The 14,537-nt window shown below is 48.8% G+C and overlaps 1 protein-coding gene across 1 annotated transcript; it reads left to right on the forward strand.

The window, feature by feature from the left end:
- The first annotated feature begins 2,192 nt into the window (after positions 1-2,192).
- On the forward strand, positions 2,193-6,899 carry LOC123093922 (putative disease resistance protein RGA1). Its single transcript, XM_044515983.1, has 2 exons — positions 2,193-6,266; positions 6,340-6,899. Exon 1 carries the CDS (start codon positions 2,338-2,340, stop codon positions 6,253-6,255), a length of 3,918 nt encoding a protein of 1,305 aa, XP_044371918.1. The 5' UTR covers positions 2,193-2,337; the 3' UTR covers positions 6,256-6,266; positions 6,340-6,899.
- The last annotated feature ends 7,638 nt before the right edge of the window (positions 6,900-14,537 follow it).

The following is a 14,537-nucleotide window of genomic DNA, read 5'->3' on the forward strand; positions in this document are numbered from 1 at the left end:
TAGCCCCGCTTGCTGGTCGAGCTGCACTCCGCCGTCCGATGGTTGCCGCATCTACCGAGCTACCACTTGTCGTGTCCGCTGCGCATTGGTACTGCTTGCTGCGCGCATCGCTAGCACACTAACACTGCCAACCATAGGCCTGCTCACCATGGGCGTCACCGCTTCATGCTGATGCGTGTTGCCGCCGCAGCCTGTGCTAACCGCTTCACTCGCTGAGCTGACAGAGGGCCTAGCTAGCGCACAAGCAGAGCAGCAGCACCGCCCGTTCGTCCGTGCTGCGTGCTCCGCCCGTGGCAGTTCTGGTGGCGCTGGAGCTCCTTCCACGCGAGCTCAGCAGCTCGACGGTGCGTGCGCTAAGAACCTGCAGCACGCACTGTGGCGAGCTATGGAACCTCCACAAGGCCACTCCTCGAGCGCCGCGACTTCGCACATTGACATTGTCGGCATGCGTGTTGTACTGCTGCTGCAGCCCCAGCGTCAGCGACACGCCACCTGTGTCGCCGCCGAAGCCCCTGCCCACCGTATGCGTCAAAGTCGATCGAGGTCGTGGTGGTCCATGATGCCGATGCTATCCATCCGCGCCGGGGTGCCGAAGACGTTGACAATGGAGGCGAGCAAGCTGGCGTCGTGCACATGCAGCCGCGCCAGTGTCGGCTTCCGGTCATTGGCCCCGGCATGCTCACCTTCGTCTACAGCAGCAGTACGGCCACCCTGCCATGGCAACCAGCCGCCGGTCGTCGTTGGAGACAAGATGTAGATCATGCATGTGAATTATTTGATGAAATGCATGTGTTACGGGCACATAGGGTGGTAGCAAAGAGACCACTACTGTCATGGCCGAGACACAGGTGACGCATCACGGCATGTTGTTCGCAGGTAGAATACGCGCATGGTGCTGGCATTTTCGCCATGGACGAGGTCAAGGGTGGCAGCCAATACGGAGTTGGTACCTTCGCTCAGATGAAAGGTAGAGGATGTGGGGCCCACACTAGTCAGCTCCGGTCAAAACCACTCCACGTCAGCAGGAAACCACTTGAAGTGGCAATAGGGACTAATCTTATCCGGTTTTAAAAGTTGAGGGACTAAATTTTGCTGATTTTAAAGTTGAGGGACTATTTCTATATTCTTGAAAGAATTAAGGGACGAAAAATATACTTTTCCCCTGACTAAATGACATGATGACTTTCTACCGCTGTTGACCGTCAGACCACCTGCATGGCATTCAACCGTCGGAGTATTTAACCAAAAACTACCACATTTCACGGATACGTGACAGAAAACTACCACTTTACGATTTTGTGCCGAAAACTATCACTTTTATCCTAATCCGTGGCAAAAAACTACCAAGTCTCCAAACCGGTCGCTTCGCCCACCTGCCGTGTTAACGCGCGGCGGGCGTCGGTTGGCCATCGTGGCACCTGAAACATAGAACCGGCTGGTCAGTTTGGTGCTTAGTGTGGGCGAAGCAACCGGTTTGGAGACTTGGTAGTTTTTTGCCACGGATTAGGATAAAAGTGATAGTTTTCGGCACAAAATCGTAAAGTGGTAGTTTTCTGTCACGTTTCCGTGAAATGCGGTAGTTTTTGGTTAAATACTCCAACCGTCGCGACAGCCGAGAGACCAACTCCATGCGCCAGCATTCAAACCGCCGCTCGGCCTATCAAACACCTGCTATTTAAACACGACCATTGACGACACAAACGGCACCACCTTCGAGCACAATTCCCCTTAGTCTGAGCCGTCAGTACATCACCGTTTCCCTTGGGCCTCCTTCCACGACCGCCGACACAATGGTCAAGAGCCCCCGGTGGGTGGTGGCGGGCATGAGATGGTGTGTCCTTGTGCAAGGTCGGGAAGTCCGCCCGGCATGTGCGCAGTGTAGATGCGGGACTGCCTCCGAGCTCATCAGAGGAGAGTTTGGGCGACGGATACCGGACGAACGATGGAGGCGTCGGACCGACAAGAAGTTGGATTTTTTTTTTGGTACACTCGATTAAAGGGTCATATCATTTGGTGGGGGTGAAAGAGAGTGGCATTATTGAGGAGGGGCCAAAAGAGGCGCATTTGAGGAGGGCATCGCATCCCATCTCATCCCATGGCACAGTGGCGTTTGGTCAGGTGACTGTGTACGACGAGAAATTCCTCTAGTGGCTGCCGACACATCGAATGGAATTATTGATGTGTCACAGTGCGGTTGTGGAAGGAAGAAAGAAAGTCCATTCCTCCTCTCCACACCCAAGCGTCTATTTTCATAGCAGCTCATCAACACCAAACCACCACTACTCCGGCGAGGCGAGGCGAGGCGACCGGCGGAGTGTTGTGTCTGTCTGCAGAGAGATGGAGGTGGCCCTCGGCTCGGCCAAGTCGCTCCTCGGCAAGGTGTTGACGACGCTGTCCGACGGCCTGGTGGCGGCGTACGTGGACAGCCTCCAGCTGGGCCACAACTCGGAGCAGATCAGGGACAAGCTACTGCACACGCAAGGCCTGCTGCACAACGCCCAGGGGAGCCACGCCGGCGGCGACAACCCCAACCCTGGCCTGCAGGGGTTGCTGGAGAAGCTGAGCAGGGACGCCGACCAGGCAGAGGACTTGCTGGATGAGGTCCACTACTTTCAGATCCACGACAAGCTCCACGGCACCCTCTACGCCACCACCCAAGAGGCCGGCCATCAAGCTCTCCATGCTGGTACTGCTCTTCGCCACACCCTAGGCAGCTTGGTCCACTTCTTTTCTTGCTCCCGTACACCCAAGACCAAGAGGGATGGAGGTAGTGATGCCGCTGCTGCTGTTACCAGCCGCATCACCAAAAGGTCCAAAGCCAACTCTGCTACTGCTCATGCTGATGACATGCTGCATTTCGACCGATTGTCCATGTCCAGCAAAATCAAGTCCCTGTTACTGGGCATGGAGTCCCACTGTGACTCCGTCTCCAGTTTGCTCATCGGCGGTATCCCAAGAAACAGCACGGCAGTCGTCCTACATCGGCCTCAGACTGCTTCCATGATTATACAAGACACATTGTATGGCAGGACGGGCATTTTTGAGGAAACTGTCAACCGTATCACCACTGGTACGCAGACCGAGACTGTTTCTGTTCTTCCTATAGTTGGTCCAGGGGGTATTGGCAAGACAACTTTCGCCCAACATCTGTATAATGATGGCAGGACTGAAGAGCACTTCCGAGTCAGGGCCTGGGTATGTGTATCCACTGATTTCGATGTGCTTAAGCTCACCAGGGAGATCCTTGCCTGCATACCCACAAAGGATGAAGAAGGAGGAAGCAGCAGTGTTGCAAATGAAACAACCAATTTAGATCATCTTCAGAGATCCATTGCGCGCCGTCTCAAGTCCAAGAGGTTTCTAATTGTCTTGGATGATATATGGAAGTGTGACAGTGTGGACCAGTGGAAAACCCTGTTAGCTCCGTTCACAAAGGGGGAAACCAAAGGAAGCATGCTACTTGTCACAACCCGATTCCCAAATCTGGCAAAAATGGTGGGAACGGTTGATTCACTAGAACTGGCAGGTTTGGAGCCTAATGACTTCTTCACATTCTTTGAAGCATGTATATTTAATGGTGAAGAAGACAAACCTGACCATTACGAAGATGAGTTTGATGGTATTGCACGAAAAATTGCAAACAAGCTAAAGGGTTCCCCATTGGCAGCCAAAACAGTTGGTAGACTATTGCATAAGCACCTTTCTCAGGAACACTGGAATGGAGTTCTTGAAAAGCATCAGTGGCTAAAGCAGCAAAGAAGTGATGACATCATGCCATCTTTAAAAATTAGCTACGATTGCCTCCCTTTTCATCTGAAGAAATGCTTTTCCTATTGTGGCCTTTTCCCTGAAGATTATAGGTTTACTTCTTCAGAAATCAATCATTTCTGGGATGCAATGGGCATCATAGACTCTAATCACCAAGCCGGCAGGGATTGCTTGGAAGAACTAGTGGACAATGGTTTTCTCATGAAGGTATTCGACTGGGCTGATCGATCCTCCTATGTAATGCACGATTTAATGCATGAGCTATCTAAGAGTGTTTCTGCACAAGAATGCCTCAGTATAAGTGGCTTAGATTTCAGAGCTAATGCCATCCCACAATCGGTACGACACTTATCTATCAACATAGAAGGCAAATATGATGCAAATTTTGAGGAAGAAATGTGTAAACTAAGGGAGAGGATAGACATTGCTAATTTGCGGACTTTGATGATTTTTAGAGGATATGAAGAAAGGATCGCCAAGATTTTGAAAGATAGCCTCAAGGAAATAAATAGTCTGTGTGTCCTATTTATAGCAGTGAACAATCCAGAATCTTTTCCACATAGATTTTCAAAACTTATCCACCTCCAGTACCTCAAAATTAGTTCATCTCACAATGACAGGGAAATGAGGTTACCTAGTACACTATCAAGATTTTATCACTTGAAGTTCTTGGACCTAGATGGTTGGAATGGTCATTCTGATTTGCCTGAAGACTTTAGCCACCTTGAGAATTTACATGCTTTCCATGCTACAAGTGAACTCCACTCCAATATTCGCAATGTCGGAAAGATGAAGCATCTGCAGGAGCTAAAAGAATTCCATGTCAAGAATGGGAGCATGGGATTTGAGCTGTCAGAACTTGGGGCATTGACAGAGCTTCAAGGAGGACTGATTATACGTGGTCTTGAACACGTGGCAAACAAGGAGGAAGCTACTGCAGCCAAGCTGAAGTTGAAAAAGAATCTGAAGGAGTTGGAATTACTCTGGGGCAGAGATGGACCAACTACAGATGCTGATATCCTTGATGCTCTTCAACCACACTCGAATCTTAGAGCACTTACAATTGCAAATCATGGTGGTACCGTTGGTCCTAGTTGGTTGTGTCTTGACATCTGGTTAGCAAGTTTAGGGACTCTCACTCTAGAAGGCGTATCTTGGAGCACCCTCCCACCTTTTGCGAAGCTACCAAATCTCAAGCGACTCAAATTGAAGACAATTTCTAGAATGCAGCAGTTTGGGCTTCGATGTGGTGGCGCTCCAGGGAAATGTTCTATGCGCTTGAACAAAGTCGAGTTTTATGAGATGCCGGAACTTGCTGAATGGGCTGTGGAACCTAATTGCCATTCCTTAACAAGTATTGAAGAAATCATATGCATCGATTGTCCCAATGTCTGTGTGATGCCCTTCTCGGAGGTTTCTTGCACCAATTTGCGCAGACTTCAAGTTTCCGGGTGCCCAAAGATGTCTCTGCCCTCCATGCCTCACACCTCCACACTGACAGATTTGGATGTTAAAAGAGGTGATTCAGAAACGTTGTTGTCTTATGATGGAAAACTATTGGTTGTTGGAGGGTATGGCGGTGCTTTGGCCTACCACAATATGGATAAACTAGAAGATATGGCTATTGAAAATGTATCGTGCATATCAATGCAGTTCCCATCATCCAGCTCACTGCAGAAACTTAGCTTTAGAGACTGCAAGGGCCTGGTTCTTGTGCCTGTGGAGAATGGAGGAGAAATTCAGGAGGACAACTCATTGCTCCAATCAATAACAATATGGGGATGTGGCGAATTGTTCTTTCGGTGGCCCATGGCCACGGGAGAATCAGAGACCATTTACCCTTTCCCTGCTCCCCTGAGGAAACTTGATGTTTGGGGCGAGCAAAGCATGAAGTCGATGGCTCTGCTCTCAAACCTCACGTCTCTCACCAGTCTAAGCCTAATAAGTTGCGGTAAATTAACGGTGGATGGGTTCAATCCTCTCATCACAGTCAACCTCAAAGAATTGCAAGTTACCAGCAGCAGCACCTTAGCAGCAGATCTGCTCTCAGAGGTGGCAAGGACCAAATTATTGCCTGCAGGTTACATGTCTAGATTGGAGAAGCTCATTGTGGATAACATCTGTGGATTGCTTGTTGCTCCTATTTGCAGCCTCCTCGCCCCGAGCCTCCACACACTTGAATTCCAGTATGATGGGAGGGTGAAAAGCTTGACGGAGGAGCAAGAGAAAGCGCTGCAGCTCCTCACCTCCCTCGAGAAACTACATTTTCTCTGGTGCTATGGTCTGCAGTCCCTTCCTCAAGGGTTACATCGCCTTTCTTCTCTCAAGGAGTTACATGTCGTTGGGTGTCTGAAAATCCAGTCGATGCCCAAGGAGGGCCTCCCGGTTTCGCTGCGAAAACTAGAGATGAATTGGCGCAGCGCTGAGATAGACGAGCAGATTGAGAAAATCAAAAGAACCAACCCACATTTATCCGTCGAAGAATAACTACACCCAAGGTAACACTTGTCGCCTCCCTATTTTTTATTGATTTTCTATTTCTGCCTAATATTAACTTGTCAAATCTTATAGACTGGCAGGTTCCACTCCACCACACAAGTTGTCAAACCTGCACATTAATCGGCGGATGCGAGATACAAACCAACCGAGTCTTCATTCCACGACGCTTGCTGTTAACTCTCCATTCTGCTACATGAACTGAGGGAGGAATCATGGAATTACCAGGCTTGTGCTCTTTTTTCGCATGAAGCAGCAGGGGTGAACAGGCCAATTTAACTGTTGGCCGTTCTTTTCTTGCCATGAATGAAGGAATCAAGTGCCTTTATTTCCTCTTTCTTGAGTCCTTTGCTTTGACAGGAAGGATGATGCTGCCTGCTGCTTTCTACAAAAAGCAACTGATATAATACTCCCTCCGTCCCAAAATAAGTGGCTCAACTTTGTACTAGCTCTAGTATAAATTTGTACTAAGCTCAAGACACTTATTTTGGGACGGAGGGAGTATCATATACTATGTAGCAGTGAGGGCTGTCCTGTCTTGTCTTGGTGGTGCAGAATGGTATATATGAATGTAACCTTCGTACTATAGTATCGTGAAGTGAAATTGAGTTGAGTATGCTTTCCAATTTGTTTCATTCTTGAAAAATGAAGTAGCAGAGAGTTACAGTCTACTCCCTCCGCCTCATAACGTAAGACGTTTATTGACACTACATTAGTGTCAAAAAACATCTTACATTATGGGACAGATGAGTGCAATTTTGGGACGGAGGGAGTAGCAGAGAGTGCTGTCTTGTCTTGGTAGTGCATTTATTTTACAGAATGGTACGGATTCCTACTAATATCGTGAAGTGAAACTGAATTGAGTTACATCCTACAAGAGAAGAGAGAATGCTTTCCAATTTGTTTGATTCTTGAACCTATTTAGCCTGATACTGAATTATTCCTCTAGGACCGGAGCAATGAGAATTGTGCTTGGGCAGAGTACTGAAAGTATTGTACCCGCGGCTACAATCTCGCATGGAGATTGCATGCATACAGGTTTAGGTCTTATTGGCTGTCATTTATCCTTCACACAAAGGTAATGAATGATCCAAGTTCATTCATTTTATTGGACTGGATCCTGCAGTCCCAGTGGTGAGTTTCACAGGTGATTCAGAGCAAACAAACAGTGCTGAAGCAATTGTCTCTCTTGATATGCTGAAACGTACTTGACACTTTGTTCTCATTTTTGGGTTTTCCCCTACTAATACTAATATGACGCTCAAAAGTGTTGCGCACTGAAACATTGTAATCTCTGATGAATTGCTCGAACCGGTCCGTCGCCAGTGTTGCCCTTGCTTTCTGATGATTTGCCACATTCCTCAAGCACCACCGTACCTGATATAATTGTGTTGCGTGTTTGCAGAATATCGACATAAGTGATGGCTCGCAGTCGCAGTGGGCTTTGTGGATGCAGCAGCGAACAGAGCAGAGCAGAGCATTCCAAGAAGGGACATCCAAAGGTGCGAGGTGGTTATTGGGATTCAGCGTCAGCCCCGCACGACTTGAGAAGCAATTTTTTGTGTATTCGCCTCTGTGAAGCGTTCCGATCATGATGGATTTTGTTCCGTGAACTGATCGATCGATGATGCCAATGTTGTTCGGTGTAACTGATCGAAGGATGATGCCAATGATGATGGCCAGTACATTCACCATCTGCAACTGGAGGTTGTGTGGTTTGATGGGGAAAAAAAGGCCATATCTCTCGGATGACCATGCAAATCAAGTCAAGAAGTGTACCCATCGTGCAGGCTTGCGTGGCGAGAGAAGAGCAAAATGCACCGCAAAAGACCACATATACAGTACTTGGCTATGATTTTCTCATCAAAAGTTAAAATAGCTCTACTACATCAGTGGAGGAAGAGACAACACATGACTCAGACATGATGCTACAGGATTTAGACTCGTAATAATCTCCCCTTCAATCCTGTTGAAGGGGCTTGATGTGGATGATCCCTACCTTGATGCGCAGTTCTGAAAACGAGCACGACCAAGAGGATTAGTCAGAATGTCTGTCTTCTGTTTCCCACTTTTGATGAACTCCACGACCACTGTGCCCTTCTCGACGCAGTCCTGTATGAAATGATAGTGGAGGGCGTGCTTGCTGTGGTCGTGATGCACCAGATTTTTTGCACAATGAGATGGCAGACTTGTTGTCGACATAGAGTTTCGTAGGGGAAGCGTCTTGATTCTGAAGCGCGCCGAGAAGTCGAGCCGCCGCAATGTACTCAGCTTCACATGGAGAAGTGGCGACGCTTCTGTGATTGCCAGGTCACCAAGTTGTTTTCGAGGAAGAACAACACTACAACAGCCTCAGGTGCTTTTCCCGGAATCCACATCGCCCACGTGGTCTCTGAATCGTTGTAGCCGACCAACATCTCATTATCGCCGTGGTGGTAGTGGTCAACAATATAATAGAGTAAGCGCTTGAAGCCTTGAGATGATCGCAGGCCTAACATTCTTTGGAGGATGAGTGTGAGCTCAGGTAAACGGGGAATCGGAGACATAGTTCGCCGCGAAACAAGAGCGACGGCAACTGAGATGGTGGTCGGTAGATGGAGACAAGAAAGACGAAGTCCATCTCGACGAATTCAAATATATACACCACTATTTGACTCCTTCGGCGGAGACATGCAGAGCGATGAGATGGACTTATGTTAGAGCATCTCCAACAGCCGCGTTAAACAAGCGCGGCGCCGCAAATTTGCCTATTTTAGCGCGCGCGCAATCGGTAGAGCGTCTCCAGCGGGCGCGCAATAACCGCGCGCACGGCATATAGAGTTGGACGCGCGGTCCGAATCGCCATCGCGCGCTGCGTATTTGGGGCGCCCGCGGAAGCGGGCGGCACACGCGAGCGCTCGCGCCGCACTCTCTCCATCGCGCCATCTTCGCCCCGCACGCGCCGGCGCTGGCGAGTTGACCCGATGGACGCACGCGCCGGCACCCCCCTCACTCCATCCTACATCCGCGAACCCTCCACTGCCGCCGTCGCCGCCGCAAACCCTAGCGCTGGGAGCGTAGGCCTCGCCTTCGCCGGAGCTCCTCCGAGCATCGGCCTCGCGCACGGCCTCTTCATGCCACCGCGGATGACCTCGGCGGCGGGTGGCGTCGCGCCAGCGCCCGCCGTGATGAAGCCACGTGCACCCCCCTCGAAGCTCTCAAATGCGGCGCGGCCGAAGAAGGGTAAGACATCCGCGAAGAAGAACAAGGCGGCGGACGGCTTCGGCACCTCGAAGGCGCCGAGAGAAGCTTGCAGGGCGTGTGATGGGCGCGGCGGCTACCGAAGCGCCGGCGAGCTCACTTGTTGAGACGGCGGCCGACGTGCACAATGTGTTCGACGATATGCCCCAAAGGTAAAAAAAATTCCCCAACTTATTTTTTCTTGTTATTTTTTGAATGCATACATATAGATAGCCTATTTCATTGTTCTATATACTTTGTAGTGTGAACGATGATGCATACATGTCAACTATGGGTGTTGGCTCGAACAATTTGCATTGGTCTCAAACCAATGACATGTATTTCGAAGACCATGAGTTTGAGGTGGACGAGGATGGTGAGGGCATTGTCGACGCACCGAAAGGAAGAGGAGGCAACTACACCAACGACAAAGACGTTGTGCTATGCAAAACTTGGTTGGACGTGTCGAGGGATCCATCCGTTGGAGGTGATCAAAGTAGAGATGCTTATTGGCTCCGGATGAAAGAACACTTTGATCTTCGCAACTTGAGTGGAATTGACCGCTCCGCACGATCGTTCGCTCCCGGTGGTCGACCATCAATAGGGATTGTCAACAATGGGCGGCCGCACAAAAAGCGGTTGACAAGTTGAACCCAAGTGGCACCAATGATGACGATAGGGTAAGTGTCATTTCACCATTCCTCATGTTCATCATGCTTGTTGTTGGTGTTCCTTGTGCTAACTTGTTTTGTTTTTTTGTAGTTAAATATTGCACAAAACCCGTTCAAAGAAGAGGAGAAGAGGGCCAAGAAGGGGAAGATCAAGAAAGGAAGGCCATTTACCTTGCCTCATTGCTATGAAATATTGAAGGATGATGAGAAATGGAAGAAGCGTGAGGATATTGATGATTTGGATTTGAGCAAAAAACGCAAGCGAACAATTGATTTGGAAGATGATGAGGAGGAGGATGCATCAAGTGAAGATGGCAAGAGAAGGCCCACATAAAACTCGGTTTCATACTCGAAGCCAAAACGACCGGATGGCACGAAGAAAAACGCAAAAGAAAAGAAGAAGAGGAAAGGAGATGATGAGCTCAAAAATGCTATGGAAGCAATCGTCAACGCAAGAAAAGAAGCCAACGAGGTGAGGAAAATGGCAAGGAATCAAGATGTCGCGGCTGAGGAGAGGAGGTTGGTGGCCGAGGAGAGGAGGGTGGCGGCCGAGGAGAGGAAAGTGGCATTGGAGGAGAGGAAGGTGGGCATGAAGGAGCGAGCTAAATTGTTGGAATGGGAGAAACACTTGTTCTTCTTGGACACATCTTTGTTCAATGATGTGCAAAAGGAGTATGTCAACCTTGCCCGTGAAGAAGTCTTGATCCAAAAAAGAGCCATGATTCGCACAATGGGTGGCAGTGGCCTTGGCGGCATGGGTGGTGGTTGCCTTGGCGACATGGGTGGCATTGGTGCCATGGGTGGATTTGGAGCTAGCTACCATGGGCGGCATGGGTTCCATGGGTGGCTTTGGAGCTACCATGGAGACCATGGGAGGCATGGGTGGCTTTGGAGCACCTTCGAGTGGCTTGGACGGCATGGGTGGCATGGGTGGCATGGGTGGCATGAGTTTGGCGTCTCTCATTGGGGGCATGGGTGCACCTCCGGGCGCCGGTGTGCCAGCTTCGCATGAAGATGCCTTTGAAGATCTTGGCAACACCTTTCGAGCTTCACGTGATGATGATGCGGCGCGCAACAATGAAGAGGAGGAGGAAGAATCATCTTCGGAGGAGTCAAATGAATCGGAGGAAGATGAGGATGAAGATGAGGACAAGGCTTGATTGTTGTGCCTTTCATTTGTGTCATGAACTTGGTTTGCATTTTGAACTTGGTTGAATGATGTTCTGGGCATGAATTTGAACTTATGGGCATGAACTTTTGGGCACGAACTTGGTTGAATGATGTTTGTGATTCAAATTATATGCCATGTCTTTTGTGTAGATGTGATATTTGTGTCCAAAATGAACAAATGTGAGGCGCCGGCTTCTCGCGCGTGCTACATTTTAGCGCGCTGCTGGAGCTACGCGCGCGCTGCATTTTAGCGTGATTGTTGGAGCCAGCGTTGTGCGCCGCGCCAAACCTGGCGATGAGCGCGCCGCAAACCAGATTTTAGCGCGCCGCGTGTTGGACGCCTGTTTTTTTCGAAAAGGGAGAGCTCTCCGGCCTCTGCATCAGAACGATGCATACGCCACCTCAATAAATAAAAATAGGTTCAACAGAGTCGTAAAGTCTTGAACAAAGTAAAGGCGAGCTCACCAAGAACATCGCAGCTAAGCCAAGATAAACCACAATGGCCACAACCGGCTGGTAAAAGAAAAGATAGGAGCACTAATAGCCTATCCTATTACATGACCGCCAACCAAACCGGTTGAAGATATCCCGCGCTACCATCTCCCACCGGACAGATCCAGTAACCAAACGCTCCCTGGCCTCCGTCGGAGTGAGTAAGGACCACATACGGATCAGCGCCGTAGCACGAAATAAAACCTGCAAAAAATGAATAGTAGTTATTCTGTTAAAGACCAAATCATTTCTGCAGTTCCAAATTGCCCATAACAACGCATACACTCCTACACGAATATGTCTAGCTGTTTCGGACTCTATCTCATCCAGCCACGTTCCAAATAACGACCCGACCGTACTCGGAGGAGTAATGTTAAAAGTAATTTGCACAGTGCGCCACAAAATTCTCGCCAAAGAACAATCAAGGAAGAGATGCTTAATGGTCTCGTCCTGATCACAGAAGCTACACCTAGTAGATTCAGTCCAATTGCGCTTGACCAAGTTGTTTTTTGTTAAAATTACATGTTTATGAACAAACCACATAAACACTTTAATTTTCAAAACGTTGGACGCCTGTTGAAGTCTTGAAGATGCTCTTAGTCATTTAAAATAAACAGGGCAGCGGTCAGATGTGACCCAAGCATGCACGTAGCTAGGGGAGGCGCACGTAGCGAGCCCTCCCGTTTCTTTCGTTTCTATTTTCTCCCTCCCGGTCGTTTTTGGCTCTCGCTGTGGACGCGATCGTGGGATGGCGCGATCAACCCGGATCATAGCGGCCAGACCGAGAGGGTAGACAAGTCAGTTGTAATAATCAGATAAAAGGAGGAAGGTGAACCAAAAACGATGTGCAGTTACGGCAGCAAAAACTACTGTCTCTCGTGTTTGTCTCTCTCCCTCGCTCGTTCCTTCTCTCTCCCTCTCTCTGATCCGACGACGACAACTAGCATCAGAGCTACGGTGTTCGATCCCTGCTCCGGTGGCCGGCGGTATCTGATCGGCGGTGGCCATGTCTGACAGCGAGTTGGGGAAGAAAAGAATAAGGAGAAGGTCACGGCGCCGCTTGCGCGCCTCACCGGCGGCGGCGACGGCGAGATCCGCATCATAGAGCAGGTCGTGCATGAGTCGGAAGGCTCGTCGGCGTCCATGATGCTGACAAAGACAAACTACATGATGACGAGCTAGCAGAACATATGATCTCAACAACTGAAGTGAGCACAAAACAATGGCTTTTCACCATGATGGAGTCGATGTCTATGGATCCTTTGTTAGGATGGCAGTGACCCTTTGGGCTACATGATGGGCAAGACGGAAGGCAATACACGAAGGGGTGTTCTAGAGTCCGCTGTCGACAAATTAAAAACTTCGTCTCGGACCCACAAAAGTCAGTGATGTGCGTGATCATACTCCTGGCCGAAGAGGGCGCATGATCGCTCAACCTTCGGGCTATGCGAAAATTCATGTTGACGCGGGTCTTGCTAGATCGGGTATAGGAGGCGTTGCGGCGGGTGTATGCAGGGCCTCTTCTGGAAAATACTTGGGATCATCGGCGCTAGTAATTCATGGCATGAGAGATGTTGCAACTCTAGAGGCCATCGCTTGCAGGGAAGCTCTATCTTCAGCGGATGATCTTCTACTTCACAAATTTGTGGTGGCTACTGATTCTAAGCAGGCAGGGGTTGCATTGGTATTTATGATTTGATTGTAGCAGAGATTAAGTTGAGGGCCGCCGAGTTTAATTTCAGTTTTTGATTCGTTGGTCGGGCGTCGAGTAGAGAACCCCATTTACTAGTCTTCTCATTCTTTAGATTGTGGTAGACATGTCTGGTTGGGACAGCCTCGTGATCCCGTTTGTATCCCGAGTTTTGTGAACTATGAATAATAAAGTTTGGTGGTTCTCAAAAAAAAAGTTATGGATGCTTGTACCACTCAAAAAATAAAAAATTTATGGATGTTGGTTGCCTTCATGATGTTGGCGTGTCATCATCAATCGTAATTAGCCTCGACAAGTTGGACTAGTCATAGTAGTCTAGCATGCGGTGCTACATCTTAACCGATCAATAATAGTATTGCATTGATCGAAAACAAAACATGAATGCGATGACTTAGAGGGTGTTTGTTTTCAGGGACTTATTGGTTTAGGGACTTAAAAAAGTCCCTATAAGTCCCATCTAAACCAAACAGGAGGGACTTATAGGGACTTAAAGTGGGCATTTGGGACTTATAAAATAAGACTCTTAAGGAGGGACTTATAGTTGTAATATGATCTTATAGGGACTTATAAGTCTCAGGAACCAAACACGTAGGCACATTTTAGGGACTTGGGACTTATAAGTTGGGACTAAAAAAATCCTACGACTTATAAACCAAACAGGGCCTTAATTGTTTGGCTCCCTCCATTCGGATAGATAGCGTAGGGCCGTGGGTGGTGATTGTGTGGTCGATAATACTACACACGGACTAACCCTGCGTGCCCTTCTCTAACTGACTCTCTCTGATTTTCCTTGATGGGCCCGTTTTCACTTAATCAAATCTCAGTCAATCAATCCTAACTAGGAGTAATGCTACACATACATAGGTTTACATGGATTTTATAAACAGATGGGTTGTGATTGGAGGTTAAGGGGAATGAGGGGCCCACGTCCATGAAAATCAGGGGAAGTGGTTAGTTAGAAAGAAAAAAGTCTAGTCAACGTGTAATTGTGTGTAACTCTTGAAGTTAGC

The sequence above is a fragment of the Triticum aestivum genome, chromosome 4B (assembly GCF_018294505.1).
Source record: "Triticum aestivum cultivar Chinese Spring chromosome 4B, IWGSC CS RefSeq v2.1, whole genome shotgun sequence".
In the NCBI taxonomy this organism is placed as follows: domain Eukaryota; kingdom Viridiplantae; phylum Streptophyta; class Magnoliopsida; order Poales; family Poaceae; genus Triticum; species Triticum aestivum.